Source organism: Leptopilina heterotoma, unplaced genomic scaffold (genome assembly GCF_015476425.1).
Source record: "Leptopilina heterotoma isolate Lh14 unplaced genomic scaffold, ASM1547642v1 Lhet_81, whole genome shotgun sequence".
In the NCBI taxonomy this organism is placed as follows: domain Eukaryota; kingdom Metazoa; phylum Arthropoda; class Insecta; order Hymenoptera; family Figitidae; genus Leptopilina; species Leptopilina heterotoma.
The window spans coordinates 2,515,956-2,531,546 of record NW_025111185.1 but is presented as its reverse complement, the minus strand read 5'-3'; the positions used below and the strand labels follow the sequence as shown (position 1 = coordinate 2,531,546).

At 25.2% G+C, this 15,591-nt stretch overlaps 2 protein-coding genes across 2 annotated transcripts; one reads left to right on the top strand and one right to left on the bottom strand.

The window, feature by feature from the left end:
- The first annotated feature begins 71 nt into the window (after positions 1–71).
- On the top strand, positions 72–6,056 carry LOC122511151 (phosphatidylinositol transfer protein alpha isoform). Its single transcript, XM_043626217.1, has 6 exons — positions 72–229; positions 685–715; positions 1,411–1,674; positions 2,039–2,116; positions 2,685–3,065; positions 5,019–6,056. The coding sequence occupies exons 1-6, from the start codon at positions 213–215 to the stop codon at positions 5,061–5,063; spliced, it is 816 nt and encodes a 271-aa protein (XP_043482152.1). The 5' UTR covers positions 72–212; the 3' UTR covers positions 5,064–6,056.
- On the bottom strand, positions 5,732–15,262 carry LOC122511148 (short-chain specific acyl-CoA dehydrogenase, mitochondrial). Its single transcript, XM_043626215.1, has 5 exons — positions 15,008–15,262; positions 14,829–14,919; positions 12,122–12,789; positions 7,326–7,549; positions 5,732–7,089 (listed from the first exon to the last, which is right to left on the bottom strand). Exons 1-5 carry the CDS (start codon positions 15,027–15,029, stop codon positions 6,877–6,879), a joined length of 1,218 nt encoding a protein of 405 aa, XP_043482150.1. The 5' UTR covers positions 15,030–15,262; the 3' UTR covers positions 5,732–6,876.
- Positions 15,263–15,591: the final 329 nt, after the last annotated feature.

Genomic DNA, 15,591 nt, shown 5'->3' with positions numbered 1-15,591 from the left:
TTTTTAGCTTTTCAGCCTGTTCAGTAGGGAGAATGTCATGCGCTAAAAAGAGAGGGGAGATGATGTACGTTTGAAGCAGCAAAGCAAGCAGCCGTGGCACTACAGTTCGTGTCGGACGAGAGTGTGTAGATAGTGAAGAGTTTTGCGAAAGTGAGGGTGGTATATCCCTAACGAACTTAAAACACGCCAGTCCATGTGCTCCTCTGATTAAGATGCTCATCAAAGAATTGTAAGTTATTCATTAAGCACAATTATTAATCACCTTTCAATTAGTCAATAAACGATAGTTTGTCGAAATTTTAAGGCTAAATCAAAGAAGTGTATAGTATAACTAATCTTTAACGATGGGTGGTGTTAGTAGTGAGGGGAGGGGGTTGGCCTCAACCCTCGTCCATCACAAAAAGAGGGGGATTTCAGCATTAAAAGAAACTCAATTTTGCTTTTTCCCTAAAAAAAGAAAAGATTAAATTTCCTTGTTAGTTTCCTCCAATCAATGCGTATACGTGTCCCATTCTTTAACACACTATCTTGGAGTTTGTCATAAATTTCCTTTACACTTTGAATTTTGGTGCAATTTTATTAAAAAAGGAATCTGATTCAAGGTCACGCAATTACCCTATTGAAATTATGTTTTACCTATTGACTATTTGGCACACTTATTTTTTTCTCAATTCTCTGTTTCAGCCGTGTCACCCTGCCCCTTACCGTTGAAGAGGTGAGTTGTCCAAATGGCATTATAATTATTTTTTAATTCCTCATCATTCGAATTGACTTATCATGCAAAAAATATTCTTGACAATTTATTTGATATCACACGATTCTTGGGAGATGCAATTCATCTAAATACTAAGTTAACTCTAAACTCTGGTCTATTAATTGTCACTTTAGTTTCCTTTAAATGCATCATTTGAAAATAATTTCCTTGGACAAAAAAAAAATATAATCTATTTTCATTGTGTATCTTATCAAGAAAAAATCTTTTCGTCTTTTTTCAAAAATTAGCATAGCCTGCATGAGTCATGTTTGATATCAAATAAGTCAAGGAACACGTGACGCAAATACAAATTATAAAGACAATTTTCAATTGATAATAGTAGAGGTAGCTTTGAATGCAGCTCCTTTCAAAATTGTAATTCAATTTTAGAAGTGTTTGGAGATTCTATTTATGGATGTATCAAATAATTGATGTTCCAGGATGAAAGGACTTGCATTTCGATGCCAATTAAAATCAATAGGGTCAATGTGAAATTTAAATTTTCCTTAAAAAGTGTAAAAATTTGCAAGAAATCAAATTCGAGAAAGATTCTTCAATTTTAATTCTGTTCGATGATTCGAATATAATTAGATTTGAAATTTGTAATTATATATAAAAATCAATAGTGTGTTAATATTTTTATCCTTATGTTGCAGTATCAAGTTGCTCAGTTATATTCTGTAGCGGAAGCTAGTAAAAATAATACAGGCGGTGGAGAAGGAATTGAAGTCCTTAAAAATGAACCATTTACGGATTATCCTTTATTAGGGGGAAAATATTCATCAGGTCAATATACTTACAAGATTTATCATTTAGCGAGCAAAGTGCCTGCCTTTATTCGACTCCTACTTCCGAAAAATTCTTTCGAAATACACGAGGAAGCATGGAATGCCTATCCATATTGTAAAACTGTTATTACAGTAAGTAATTCGTAAGATTTATTTTTAGAATATCGACAAAGTAAACTTATTTCTTAATTTTTGAAATTGAATAGAAATACAAATACAAAAATACTATTTCATTTAATTTTAATTAAAATACATTTTAACTTGATTATAATTTAACTTTAACTTAATTTTAATTTAATTATAACCTAATTTTAATTTAATCACTGTTGAATTCTAATTTATTCATAGTTTAATTCTACTGCAATTTTTATTTAATTCCATTTCAATTTTCATTTAATTCTACTTCAATTTTAATTTAGTATATTTTAAATTAATAATAAATTTCTATTATATTATGTATTAAATTTAAACTGAAGGAAACTGTCTCTCTTTTCAGAATCCAGGTTATATGAAAGATAATTTTGTCATTATGATTGAATCATTCCACATTGCCGACACTGGAAACCAACAAAATGTAAGTTACAAATATAAAGAATATTAATTAGGAGCAATTGAGAAAATTATGTTTAATTTCGCTTAATCTCGTAAAAGTTGTTGCATTTCGTATTTAAATAAAAGTTATTATTCGCTTTCAAATATTTAATATTTAAACTTTTTTGTCTGACTTTGGTTATAATTAAGATAATAAAATAAAGTCAGTTTTTTAATGCAAATTGAATCATTTTAATTTTATTGAATGTTTAGATTTATTTAGAAAAAAAAAAGTTAAAGGCATTGAAGTTAGTCAACCTTGAACGATTTGCATCTGAACACAAAAGCTACAATGCCTCCAGTATTCTATATGCTTTCCAATAAATTTCCCATTTTCCCAAAGAAAAAGTTTTGATAATATAAATTCATATTTACTCCATTTTTATAAATAAATAAATCAAGACGAATTTTTACACAATTTTTCAATATTTTCAATAAATTGTCATTATTTTCAAATTAATAAATAATAATTGAATTTTGTCGATAATAAAGATTGACGAAATATTTTCTCTAATGTTAAAATGCTCTTTTCTTTTGTTGTAAAAAAACAGGTACACGAACTACCTCCCGATAAACTCAAGGTTAGAGAAATAGTGTATATAGATATAGCGCACGACACAGTTGCCAGTGCAGATTATAAGGAGGATGAGGATCCAACGAAATTCAAATCACAAAAAACGGGACGAGGGCCTCTTAATACTAAGGAATGGAAAAATAATGTAACGCCAGTGATGACGTGTTACAAACTCGTCACGTGTGAATTTAAATGGTTCGGTTTTCAGACGAGAGTTGAAAATTTCATTCAAAAATCGGAAAGGCGCTTATTTACCAATTTCCATAGGCAGGTATTTTGTTGGATAGATCGCTGGCACGGTCTCACAATGGAGGATATTAGATCAATTGAAGATAAAACTAAAGAGGAATTAGACAGGGTAAACATTTTTTTTAATTATATTCACTTTTTCCGTAATTTTATATTTTAAAAGAATATTTTAAAGAATTTAAAACAAACATTAATAAAATTCTTCCTCTACGAGGAAGCAAAGAGAATTTAAAACAATTATTACGTATTAAAAGCTATTTGAAAAAAATTTAATCAAGTGACAGTCTCTGAAAAACATCTGAAAAAAATCCACTTTCAAATATTAATTTCAATTTTTGAATAATTTCAGATTCAAAAATTTTTAAAATTCAATTATTAACTAATTTAGTGATTAATTGTAATTATTTATTGTTTCCACAAACTTTAATTTTTTTAAGGAATTCAATTATTTTTTAAGAAATTTGATAAAATTCTTAGCAAAAATTCAATTATTTTTCAGAAAATTTTTTTTAATTTTTCATGAAAATTGAAATATTTTCAATATAATTTTATTAAAATTTTTGAAAATAAGTAATTAAATATTTTTAAGAAATTTAATTAAAATTAGTATTAAAAATAATAATATAATAATGATTTTATCTCTCGGTTTTTTTGTATTAAAAATATTTCAATTTTCATAAAGAATTAAAAAAATTTGAAATATTTTTAATACAATTTTAATTAAATTCCTCAAAAAAATTCAATTATTTTCGAAAATTTTTAATAAAATTCTTAGCAAGATTTTAATTATTTTCTAGATTTATAAAATTTTTTACAGGATTTTTAATAAAATTCTTCGCAGAAAATAAATTGCTATGGAAATTTTCATTTTTCAAAATTTAATTGCAATTTTTCTTATTTCTTGAAAAATTTTGATAAAATTATTAACGAGAATTGAATTATTTTCATGATTAATATAATTCTTTGCAGCAATTTAATTATTTGAAAGAATTTTATTAAAATTCTTTACAAAAATTTTATTATTTCAAAAAGTTTTATTAGAATTCTTTCTGAGAAAATAATTAAATTAAATACTTTGAAATAATTTATTTCTTCATGAAAATTATAGTATTTTCAATACAATTTTAATTAAGTTCCTCGAAAATTCTTAGCAAGATTTTATTAGAAAATTTTTCACAGGAATTTAATTTTTTTAAAGCATTTTAATAAAATTCTTCGCAAAAATTCAATTATTTTGAAAAATTTTTATAAAATTACTTATGAGAATTGAATTATTCTCATAATTAATGTAATTCTTTGCAGGAATTTTAATAAAATTCTTTGCTAAAATTCTATTATTTTAAAGAATTTAAATAAAATTCATATATAAGAAAAAAATTTCATTTTGTAAAAATTTAATTCTTTTTCTAAATAATCAAATTCTTCGCAGAAATTCAATTATTTTGAAAAATTTTGGTAAAAAATATATGAATTGACTTATTTGTAATATCATTTTAATTTAATTTCTTTTAAACATTAACATGATTTTAAAGATTTTAATTAAATTTTTCGCAAGTAATTTAATTAATTTTAAAAATTTGGATAAATTTCTTTACAAGAATTTAATTATTTTAGAATTATAAAAGAAATATTTTTAATTGAAAACAATTTTGGTTTAATTATTTATTAATTAATTTGAAAAAATAATAAAATTAGTTTATTATTTCAATTTTCTGTTTAATTTTGAATTTTTCTAAATTTATGTCCATAGTAAAATTTTTTATTGGTTTAAAAAATTATTCTATTCTAAAGCGCGCCTGGAAGACGAGCCCTAGAAAATTTTCTCAAATAATAAAAAAGTAATCTTAAATGGTTTTCTTTAGAAAAAGTATCGTCTATCACTCATGACCATCGGCAATAAAATACAACACTTTCTTTACGAGAAAAGGAACAATATATTCGTCTTTTTTTATCATTCTTTTTTTTTAAATTGAAAGCATTAAATTGAAAAGAACAGAGACTGTCGTCTGAAGTCGTAAAAATAAGAGAAAAATATATCTAATTATTCGAAATTTATTTACAGCAACGACATCAAGGGGAAGTTCGAGGTATGCGCGCCGACGATTGAGCCTTTGATAGGTCTTGCTTAATAAGGTTAAACCAATTTCGTTCTAAAAAAAGAAAAACACAAATAATAAAAAAAGAAAATAATAATAATACACACGTACATAAATTCAATGCTATTTCTAATCCACTTCGATTGGAAACAAATTTTTTCAGACTATATCTGTCTAGATTCAGTATCTGCTGTATTACTTACAATTTTAATTTATTTACCTTGTCAAACGTTTTTTAGATAAATGTACGTAAAAGTCAAATAGTAACGTTAACAAAACATTAACACGAAATGAAAAAAAAAAATAATGAGGCGCCGAATGGCTTTAGCTCTTAAACGATAAAGCAAAGTCTCTTCGACATTTTAAAAAAAAAAAATTCAGTATAGATATTTGATTATTAATAATTTATTGATAGTCTAGTAGTTGAATGATAATAATATATCTATTAACGTTTGTTAAACAAGCAGATGAAACATGCTCGCGCTGCAAGACGCATAAGTGATTTAAACGAATGAATGTTTTCAAATGGCAAATTCAGAAAGAAGTTTTATGAAATAGTTGTGATTTTAAATTTAATGAAAACAAGCTACTGTTTCAATTCTGGAAGTGTTTAAGGTATAATAATAGTAATTATAATAATAATTAAATAATAATTGTAGGTTATAAAATTAATGAAAACCAAGCAGTCAATGATGCACTTATTTTTATCTCATAGGAGAAAATGGAAAAAAAAATTATTTATCTGCTTGAAGTATAAAAAAAACACCGTTTGTGCAATTGTGTTTACAGACATTTAGAGGGTTTAATTAATATCAATTTTAAGAGAAATACAGTGCCCTTGCGATCCTTGTGGTCCTTGTGATTATATGTTTACTAGGAAAAACTTATAACAGTTTTTTTTAGCGCAGCCTTATTTTTACATTTTAATTTATTTCGCCCAAAAAAACAATTTCTTTTGCATTTGAAACTTGTCAAATAAAGATAGAAGTTGAAGTTACCTTAAATAGTGTGTTTTCAATAACAAAAGAATCTTGTCATAGATTTTCAATCTACTTATTCTAATAAATAAAAAGTTAAAAAAATCTTGAAATTCTGATTTACGATTTTGATTACTCGTTGTAAAGTAAAAAGAATGCGATTTCAATTTTTTTTTTTTTAATGAGTGAATGACTTAAAAATAATGCACTACTGTATATAATTGAGTCATACAATGAAATCCAATTTTTCAAATTCATTTTTGTCTAATTAACTTCTTCAATTGCACAAAGTGAAGACGTGCGCGTTCTTTACATAAATTTCAAAAAAAATAAATCTGCTTTATATAGTTCAAAATTCTTAAAGTTTCCTAAACTACAATTTTTAGATTTAAAAAAAAAACTAGCCAAATGAATTTCATTGTATAACAAACTATGAAACTATGTTTTAAAATTATGGAAAAAAAATAGAAATTACGATTAGTTGTTCCTCATATTGAACAGGATGGCTAAAAAATGATGTCGCTATCCTGTAGCGCTGCCAAAGGGCTGAATAGTGAATTTCCCACAATATTCACGTATATATATATATGTAAATATATATATGTGTAAAAAAAAATTGTATATGTATATATATGATAATAGATATACATATATATTAAGATTTTCGAGGTGATGAAGCTAATAAAACTCTAAGATAATAACATATAAAATTTATTTCTTTGTCTCTTTATATATATAAAAAATAGTCCGATTTAAATGTAGAAAAATATTCTTTTCAGTAGATTTTTAAAATATTCCGATCTTACGAATTAAAATTATCTTTATCTTTGATTTATATTTAAAAAAATTAACTTAAATTGTATTCTTTCATTAGGTTTGCAGCGATAACAAGTCTCTGTATTTCAGAAGTTCCTTCATAGATTTCTGTTATTCTCGCATCTCGATAGTGACGTTCAGCGGGCATATCACTCACGTAGCCCATTCCTCCAAGAACTTGAATGCATTGATGTGAGCAGAATGTTGCTGCCTCGGAGGCTGCGAGTTTAGCCATTGCCGCTTCCTGTCGAATGAAGAAAAAGAAGTTTTTTCCAATTTTAGAAGAAATTCGAAGATTTTTTTGAATTAGAATTAAATTTAGAAGAAGTAGTGAAGAATTCGAAAATTTGCAAGAAGATTAGAATTGGAAGAATTGGAAGAATTAGAAGTAGAAGTAGAAGAAGAAGAAGATAGAAATTAAGAAAAAATTTTTTTTTAAAAACAATGTAAGGTAATTATAAATGTAATTCTGGAAATAACCTTGGTGAATGATTGATTATTGTCTTTCAGATAGGCCGCTCTCCATGTAAGAAGTCTCGCACTCTCAAGTTTCAAAGCCATGTCCGCCAATTTCTGTTGAATCACTTGAAGTTTCATAATTGGTTTTCCAAAGGCCATTCGCTTTGATGCATATTCCATTGCACAGTCCAAAGAAGCTTGAGCTACTCCCAATGCCTGGCCGGCAATTCCAATTCTTCCCGCGTCTGAGAGAAAAAAAATTTGGAAAAAGAATTTTCAATTTCGGTAATGTTTTCTCTATTTTATTTTTACTTGAGGAGAATTAAACAATTTTTGTTTTTAATTGGAAACTAAAAATTGGCTGTAATTTAATTATCAGTTTAGTTCATTTTCAACAGATTAGAAAAAAATCAGAACGATGAAAATAGTTTTTTTCTTTTAATTATTTTGCAAGCCTCGGATAATTTTTGGGATTTTTTCCCACTATTTTCAAAAAAAGCCGACTTTTTCGGCTTATTTTCAAAAAATGCGACTTTTTCTTATTTTCTTCTAAGTATTGCAATAAATTGACACTTTATAGATAATGCAACTTATTTCGATTTTTATAATGATTTTAATATTAACTTTTTATTTTAATTTTAATAATTAGTCAAATCTTTTAAAAATTATTGTTGAATAATTTTTTTTATAATAAATAAATTTGTAAGTATTCACAGGGTGGCCGCTGGACCGGGAAACCGGGAAAACCGGGAAATGACAGTGAATTTTTTTGGACAGGGAAAAACCGGGAAATGACAGTGAATTTTGATCTTGACCGGGATTTTGGAATTTTTTTTTAAAAACACACATTACTTTGTGAGAAAAAATAGAAATATTTATTCATTAAAAAAGATTGAATGATCTTCTATAAAATCTATTTATATTTTGTCAGAGAATTTTATAAAAAGTACTATAAAAATATTCAATTTCTAGAATTTATAAGAAAATTATGAATTTTGTTGTCCAACATAACAGACTTAGAAAAAGAAAATATTAAATTTAATTTTAAATTCTTTCTATTTCTAACAATAATTAAACATAATATAATTTTAATTAAATTTGTCAAAAAAAATTCAAAGAGAAAAAATTTCACATCCTATAAAATAATGAAAAATAAATCAATTTAAAAATTTTTTTGCAATTAATATTATAACAAAACAAATAAGAATTATTAAAAATTTGAACTAATTAGAACAAAAGTGATACGAAATTTATAAAAAAGAATTTTTGAATAATAAATAAAGTAAATAAAAATAAATAAAATTTCTTTTCTTAGAAAATAAATTTTAAAAACCCGTATTTTTCATTAATATCAATTAGTTTTTTTACAATTATTCATAAGCAAATTTTTCGATTTTTTAGAATGTTAAATTAATATTACTAATATTATTATAGATTGAATTTTAAAAAATTTCAAATTGAAGTTTTAGAAAAGTTGAATTTTAAAAGATTTTAATTAATAATTCTGAATAATTTAGTCTTTAAAATATTTTTATTCACATTTTTTCAAATTAGTTACACTACCGTCGGGAATTATCGGTACGGCTGCACACGCACGGCCCAAAAACATACCAATCTTTAAATCACGATTTAATTTAATTAGTCGATTTTGAACGGTTTTTGGCTGAAAATGCTCGTCCATTTATAATGATATCTCACTAACCGATTAAGATTTTTGAATTCTTTTGGTCTTAAATTAAAGATGCGACTTGAATGATCACACCTATACAAGTTTCAAATTTTTTCTGCAATTTTTGAAAAATGTGCAGGGGTTGAAAAAATTTCCAAAAAAATTGTATTTTTAAAATTTTTTTGTCAAATTTGTCAATTGCTGCAATCTTTGTATAAATTATTAAAATTTTCAGTTATGTACCATTAATCGTAGAATTTAATAATCTTTCGAATGGTATATTTTTTAATTTTCTGACATTTGTATTTACAAAAAAATCGTGCCTTAAAGATTGGTATGTTTTTGGGCCGAGCGTGTGCAGCCGTACCGATAATTCCCGACGGTAGTGTATGTTTTTAAAATATGTAATATTTAATTGAAAAATTTTCAAATTATTCAAAATTTCATGAAATTGTCTTGTAAACAAGTGGATTTTAGAAATATTTTAGTTATTTCTAGAATATAATTGAATTGAAATTTTGAAAATAATTTTTAATAAGTTACAGTAGCAATTCTTAAAAATTATTCAAATTTAAAGGATTTGAAATTTGAATTTTTTTTTGAAATTTGAGTACCTACTATATGGAAAAATAATGGATAATAATTAAATATTTATTTCAAAAAATCTATTTAAGTTCAAAATTATTTTTAGAGTAAACTAAAATATTTTTAGGTTTTAGGAAAAAGTCAAAGTTTTGTCTAAAAATCAGGAAATTTTTTCAATCTTTCATTGAATAATTTATTTTCAGAGTTATTATTTATGACCGGGAAAAATAATTTATGACCGGGAATGGACCGGGAAATGACCGTGAATTTTTTTTTACAAAAAAAGTGGCCACCCTGATTCAGTAAAATTTTCGAAAATCAAATTTTGACGATTTTTAATACAAATTTAGCAAATAATTAAATTCTCAGAAAATTAAACATATTTTCAATAATTCAACTTAACGATTTTTGTCAAAAACAAAATCGTGAAGAGTTACAGTTACAATTATAAAATATTGGATTTTTGTTTTTTAAACAATTGAATTCTAGAAGAATTTTCAGAATATTATAAAAAATAATTTATTTAGAATTATTATTATTATACAGAATTATTTAGAATAGAAATTTAGTTAAAAAAATGTTGAAAATAATTAAATTTTAGAAGGTTTACAATTAAAATTTTTAAAAAAGAATTAAATTTTAGGTTTAAATTGGAAATTTAAAAAATTTTAACTCCTGCAGAAAAATAAATAAGAAGCATTTGAATATTTATTTAACAAAATTGTTACGGTCAATGTCCGGAATCGGGCAATGTCTGACAATGCCCGGGCATTATCGACATTGCCCACAACCACTGGGCATTGTCGACAATGACCATCAATTTCGGTCAATGTCCGAAATAATTTATATTATGAAGTTTTTTCGGGCAATGTCGACAATGCCCGGTCCAGTTTGGGCAATGTCAATAATTAATTTTTTAATTTAATTTAAATTCATTTTAATCGAAATGTACCGACTAGTTATAAATAAAATGTCTCGTAAATTGTAATATTATTTCGTTTACAATAGATTGAGTCTCACATTTTGTAATAATTGCTCTCACGAATAATAATATAAATATAGAGAATAGTTTTTATTTGTTTACAATAATTTGTTTATAATTACCATTATCAATTTTTAAAGCAAATATAACTTTAAATGAAGTTTTATTGTCAAAATATAGTAAAATATTGTGTTTTTATGGAAAAATGTTAGAGTACCAATTTGTAAACGCTTACTCTAATTGTCCCATTTTGTGAAAAGACATGTACCAATTATTGCAGTTTCAAATATTTCAGTCAATTTATTAATTTATTCCAATAATTTAATGTTATAAATTTTAAATCGTTAAATTATTAACTATATGGTTATAAAATGTAATGTTTTGAATTTTTTTAAATAAATTATAAAACTTAGAACTAATAAATAACCCCAATATTAATGCTCTATTAACAAAAAAATATCACTCACGTTGTCACTGGCCATTTTTACCAATGATTTAATACTTTAAAAGTCTGATTTTAATAGTATAATTAATTTAATCCTTAATGTAAACAACATTGCCCAAAAATGAATGGGCAATGTCAACAATGCCCGGGCACTGTCGTCATTGCCCGGGCATTAACACACTTTGCTGAATATTATTGAAAATGTATGGGCATTGTCGACAATGCCCAGTGATTTTGGGCAATGTCGACAATGCCCGGGCATTGTCGACATTGCCCGATTCCGGACATTGACCGTAACATATATATATAATTTTGAAAAATCTATTTTCTCTCCAAAATTATTTGCAAATATTTTTAAAAAATTAATTTAATCATTTCTTTATATTATAGTTTTTTAAAAATCAATTATTTTCAATATTTTCCGCAATATATTTTCAATAATTCACTTGCATAACTTTTTTGTAAACAAAAGTGAAGAATTGCAAATCTTTAGTTACAATTATTGTAAAAAATCGAATTTTTGTATTTAAATAATTAAATTCTCGAAGAACATTTAGAAAATTACTGAAAATAATAATAATTGATTTAGAAAAAAAGTTTTTTTTTAAAAAAAAGGAGAAAATAATAAAAATTGGTATTTAAGAAAATTATCCAAGTTTTGAATAATTGAATTTAGAAATCAAAACGTCAGAGAAATATGAAATTTAACTCTTGTGACAAAATTGAATATAAAAATTTACTTTTTTAACTTTTTTGTATCTTTAATCGACTACAGCGCATTTTTTTGCACCTTAAAGTCCTTCGGAGGCCTGATTTTGTGATAAACAGCCTAATTTTTGTTAATTTGGTTTCATATTTTGTATAGTTAGCAAATTACCACCTTTTTTTATTGTAAAATAATTTTAAAAAAGGTTTTTAGAAAAAGCTATTTTTTTTGTTTGGTAAAGAAAGAATTTTTTTAGGAGAATTTTTGTTGTTTGGTAAAAAAAGAATTTCTTAGGAGAATTTTTGTTGTTTGGCAAAAAAGGAATTTTTTTTCTTTGGTAAAAATTGAATTTTTTTAAAAGAAGAATTTTTTTGATAAAAATTTTTTTTTTTGTTAAAAGAAGAATTTTTTTTTGTTTTGGTTCTCTTACCTAAAGTCATCATCGCAATTTTGAATCCCATACCAGGTTCACCGAGCATATTCTCAACCGGAACGGGACAATCTTCAAAAATCAACGAACACGTACTACTTCCACGAATTCCCAGTTTATCTTCTTTTTTACCTAGAGACAAACCCTTCGTCGGCTTATCGGCAATAAATGCACTGATACCTTTGTGTTTCATTGTTTTATCAGTCGTTGCAAATAGAACAACACCATTCGCCTCATAACCATTCGTAATCCATGCCTTTGTTCCATTGATAATATAATTTTTTCCCTCTAATTTCGCCACAGTTGACGCTGCACCAGCATCCGAACCATTACCCGGTTCACTCAATGCAAAGCAACCGAGTTTTTTCTCTTTCAAAAATCCGGCAATATACTTTTCCTTTTGCTCTTTGGTACCAAATTTTTCTATTGGTCCCATAAAAAGTGTATTCATTACACTCATTATAACTGCTGTACTCGCACAGCCTCTCGCTATTTCCTCCATAACAATTGCATAAGCCAAATAATCCAATCCACTTCCACCGAGTGATTCAGGTTGACTCACTCCTATAAAGCCGAGATCTATCATTTGATTTATTTGCTCCGCTGGAAATTTGTGCTCTTTGTCGATTTTCGCCGCGATTGGCTTCAATTCTTCCTCCGCGAAACTCCTGAAAATCAAGGGAGAAAAATAAAAATTAAAGAAAAAAATAAAAACTAAGGAAAAAATAAAAACCAAGAGAAAAAAAATTACAGAGAAAAATAAAAACTAAGGAAAAAAATAAAGCGAAAAATAAAAAATAAGTAGAAAACTAAAAAAAAATATTTAAAAAAACTAGATGAGAAAAATAAACTAATCGTAATAAGTAAATTTACTATTCGGAATAAATTCTATTATCTAATGAGTACAGAAAAGTAATAATTAGGTAATTAAATAAATATGTGTCTTTTTTTAGGTTGCTGGCAAGAATATAGTCTCTTCTGCTAATAAATTATTAAATATTTATTAAAGTTGGAAAAACAATTTTTTTTCCTTCGCAGAGAAAAGTTCTTTTGGACACAGGGTCGTCGCTAGGTGTTTAATATAAACTTTTATTAAAATTATCAATGACGAGTATGTAAATATTCAACCTTTGAATCTACCACAGACTGCTAATTTTAAATTCTTCAAAAGAAATAAAGGTAATTTTTTCGAAGAACAAGAAAAGTGATATTCACAAAAAAGTTTTCAGCTAAATAGTCATTTAAATTTTTCCAATTCTCATTCAAGCCTGGGAATTTATAAATAAATAAATTACTATTTTTTATTTTATTTTTTATTATTTTACCATATTATTATTTTGTATTTTACTATTTTATTATTTTCTATTTTCTATTTCTACGATTTCTACTATTTTTCATAAAAAAAAGTAAAAGTTTCTTTTATTTTTCATAAATAAAAGAAGTAGGGTAGAGTGGGGTAAAAAAGCCACATTTTTACTTTTGATGCTGTAAAATCTGTATTTAAAATTTTTTTCTCAAATTTCCAATTGTTATTGAAAGTTTAGTTATTAAGCTTGAAAATTCTTGACGGAAATATTTTTTATCTCATGAAAGGACTAAGTTATAAGAGTTTTACGAAAGCACTGTAAGTGGCTTTTTTGCACCACCTGGTGGGGTGAAAAAGCCACCCTACGATTTTAGCAAAACATGTTATCAATTTAGGTATTTTTATAGTTTTCCTTTATTTATATGATAAATATTCTTATTTGAAAAATATTTTAATAATTATGAAAGAGTTTTTGGCATGCAAAATTGAAAATTATATTATGTTTACCTGTTTTCGATTTGCACTGCCAATTTTTCGTACCTTTTTTAGAAGTTCTCTTTAAGTTTCACCACAGATAACATATTTCGTTGCAACCGTTTATTCGTTGTTTTTTTTTTAAATGCACTTTGAACTACTTTTTTGCCGTGTTTAATTTATTTCATTAAATAAACACGAGAAATTTTGTAAAATAAGAAGGTTAGTTTAAATAGAAAACAAGTGAATTTCACAAAATATTCAATGGATTTTTTGCCCTGGCTTTTTTACACCCAAGACCAGTTATTAAAAAAAGCAAAAATAAATTGTTAATTCAGTTCAATTTCCAAAAATTAACATTGTATACGTTTTCGGTATACTTTTCTCCTTATGTACAAACATTTACTTTTATTATTCGTTCACTTAATCAGATTGTAATATGTTTTAAAAGTTCACCAAAATGTTTTCAAAAAAGCAACAAAAAATTAAAATTACAATAAAAACAATATTAATCTAAGTACAACATTCAAATTAGATTCAAAAGTTGCGTATTACCTAATAGTATTTATATTCTAAACAGCTGATAAATCGGCTTAATAGTTTTTAAATAAAACTCAAATGGCTTTTTTACACCATGGCTTTTTTACCCCACTCTACCCTACTAGTAAAACAAAATAAAATGAAATAAAATAGAATAGAATAAAAAATAAAAATGGTAAAATAAAAAATAGAGTAAATATAAAATAAAAAATAAAAATAGTTAAAAAAAAGTAAAATTAAAACATAAAAATTACCCAAAAAAAGTTGCATAAAAATACATGGCAATATTAATTACATAATATATTTAAAGTAGTGAATTAAATCTCTCAGAAAGAAGAAATGGAATAAAAAAATGTTTTTCAAAAAAATTAAGTACAATAAAAATACCTGCATGTTTTTTGAAGAATTTGATGTGTTTCTGGTAGAGAACTAATAGAAGCGATTCCACGTTGAAATTTAAGGGCCGCCTTACAGACTCCTAAAAATTAATTTAAAAAAATTTTTTTTAAATAATATTATTATTAAAATAATATTATTTATTGATAAAAAACGAAAAATATGTTTACCCAATACTTTTAAACTCTGCATAATGATTTTTATTTAACTTATTTTTTAATAGAAATTTACGTAAAAGTAAAATATGTGGAAGATAAGACCTAATTGACTTTGACCGATTTAATAATAAATAAGGAGAATAATCTATTTTTTACAACACTACTACCATTCACACATAAAAACACTTGCACACAAACTGTAGTATAATTTCTCTTTCATTAAAGTACAGTAGACGGAATTAAATCGTAAAAACATTTTTTTCTTATTTTCTCCCTTACAAAAAATAATTCTCCTAATTTTCTTTTCTTTTCGAAAATTTGAATTTTTGGAAAATTTTAATTAGGTGTTCCATAATAAATAAAATTAACAAAAATACTTTGGCATAAGTTTTTAAACAAATTTTCCTGAAATATTTTTTTTTATTTAACTATAGTGTACGTGGGATAATAATAATAGTCAACCAATTGTAAGCAGTATAACTGATTTTGACAATTTACAATTGGTTCAAGATAATTCTGAAAAGTAAAATGGATTGGAATTTAAGTCGATGACTAAAAACGAAAGACCAATCTCTTGTTGTAAAAAGTCTTTAACT

Coding starts and splice junctions, on each gene's coding strand:
- LOC122511151 (XM_043626217.1), top strand. Junction 1,675..2,038: donor ATTGTAAAACTGTTATTACA/GTAAGTAATTCG, acceptor CTCTCTTTTCAG/AATCCAGGTTATATGAAAGA. Junction 3,066..5,018: donor CTAAAGAGGAATTAGACAGG/GTAAACATTTTT, acceptor ATTTATTTACAG/CAACGACATCAAGGGGAAGT.
- LOC122511148 (XM_043626215.1), bottom strand. CDS start 15,029: ATGCAGAGTTTAAAAGTATTGG. Junction 12,790..14,828: donor ATTCTTCAAAAAACATGCAG/GTATTTTTATTG, acceptor CTTGATTTTCAG/GAGTTTCGCGGAGGAAGAAT. Junction 7,090..7,325: donor ATAATCAATCATTCACCAAG/GTTATTTCCAGA, acceptor TTCATTCGACAG/GAAGCGGCAATGGCTAAACT.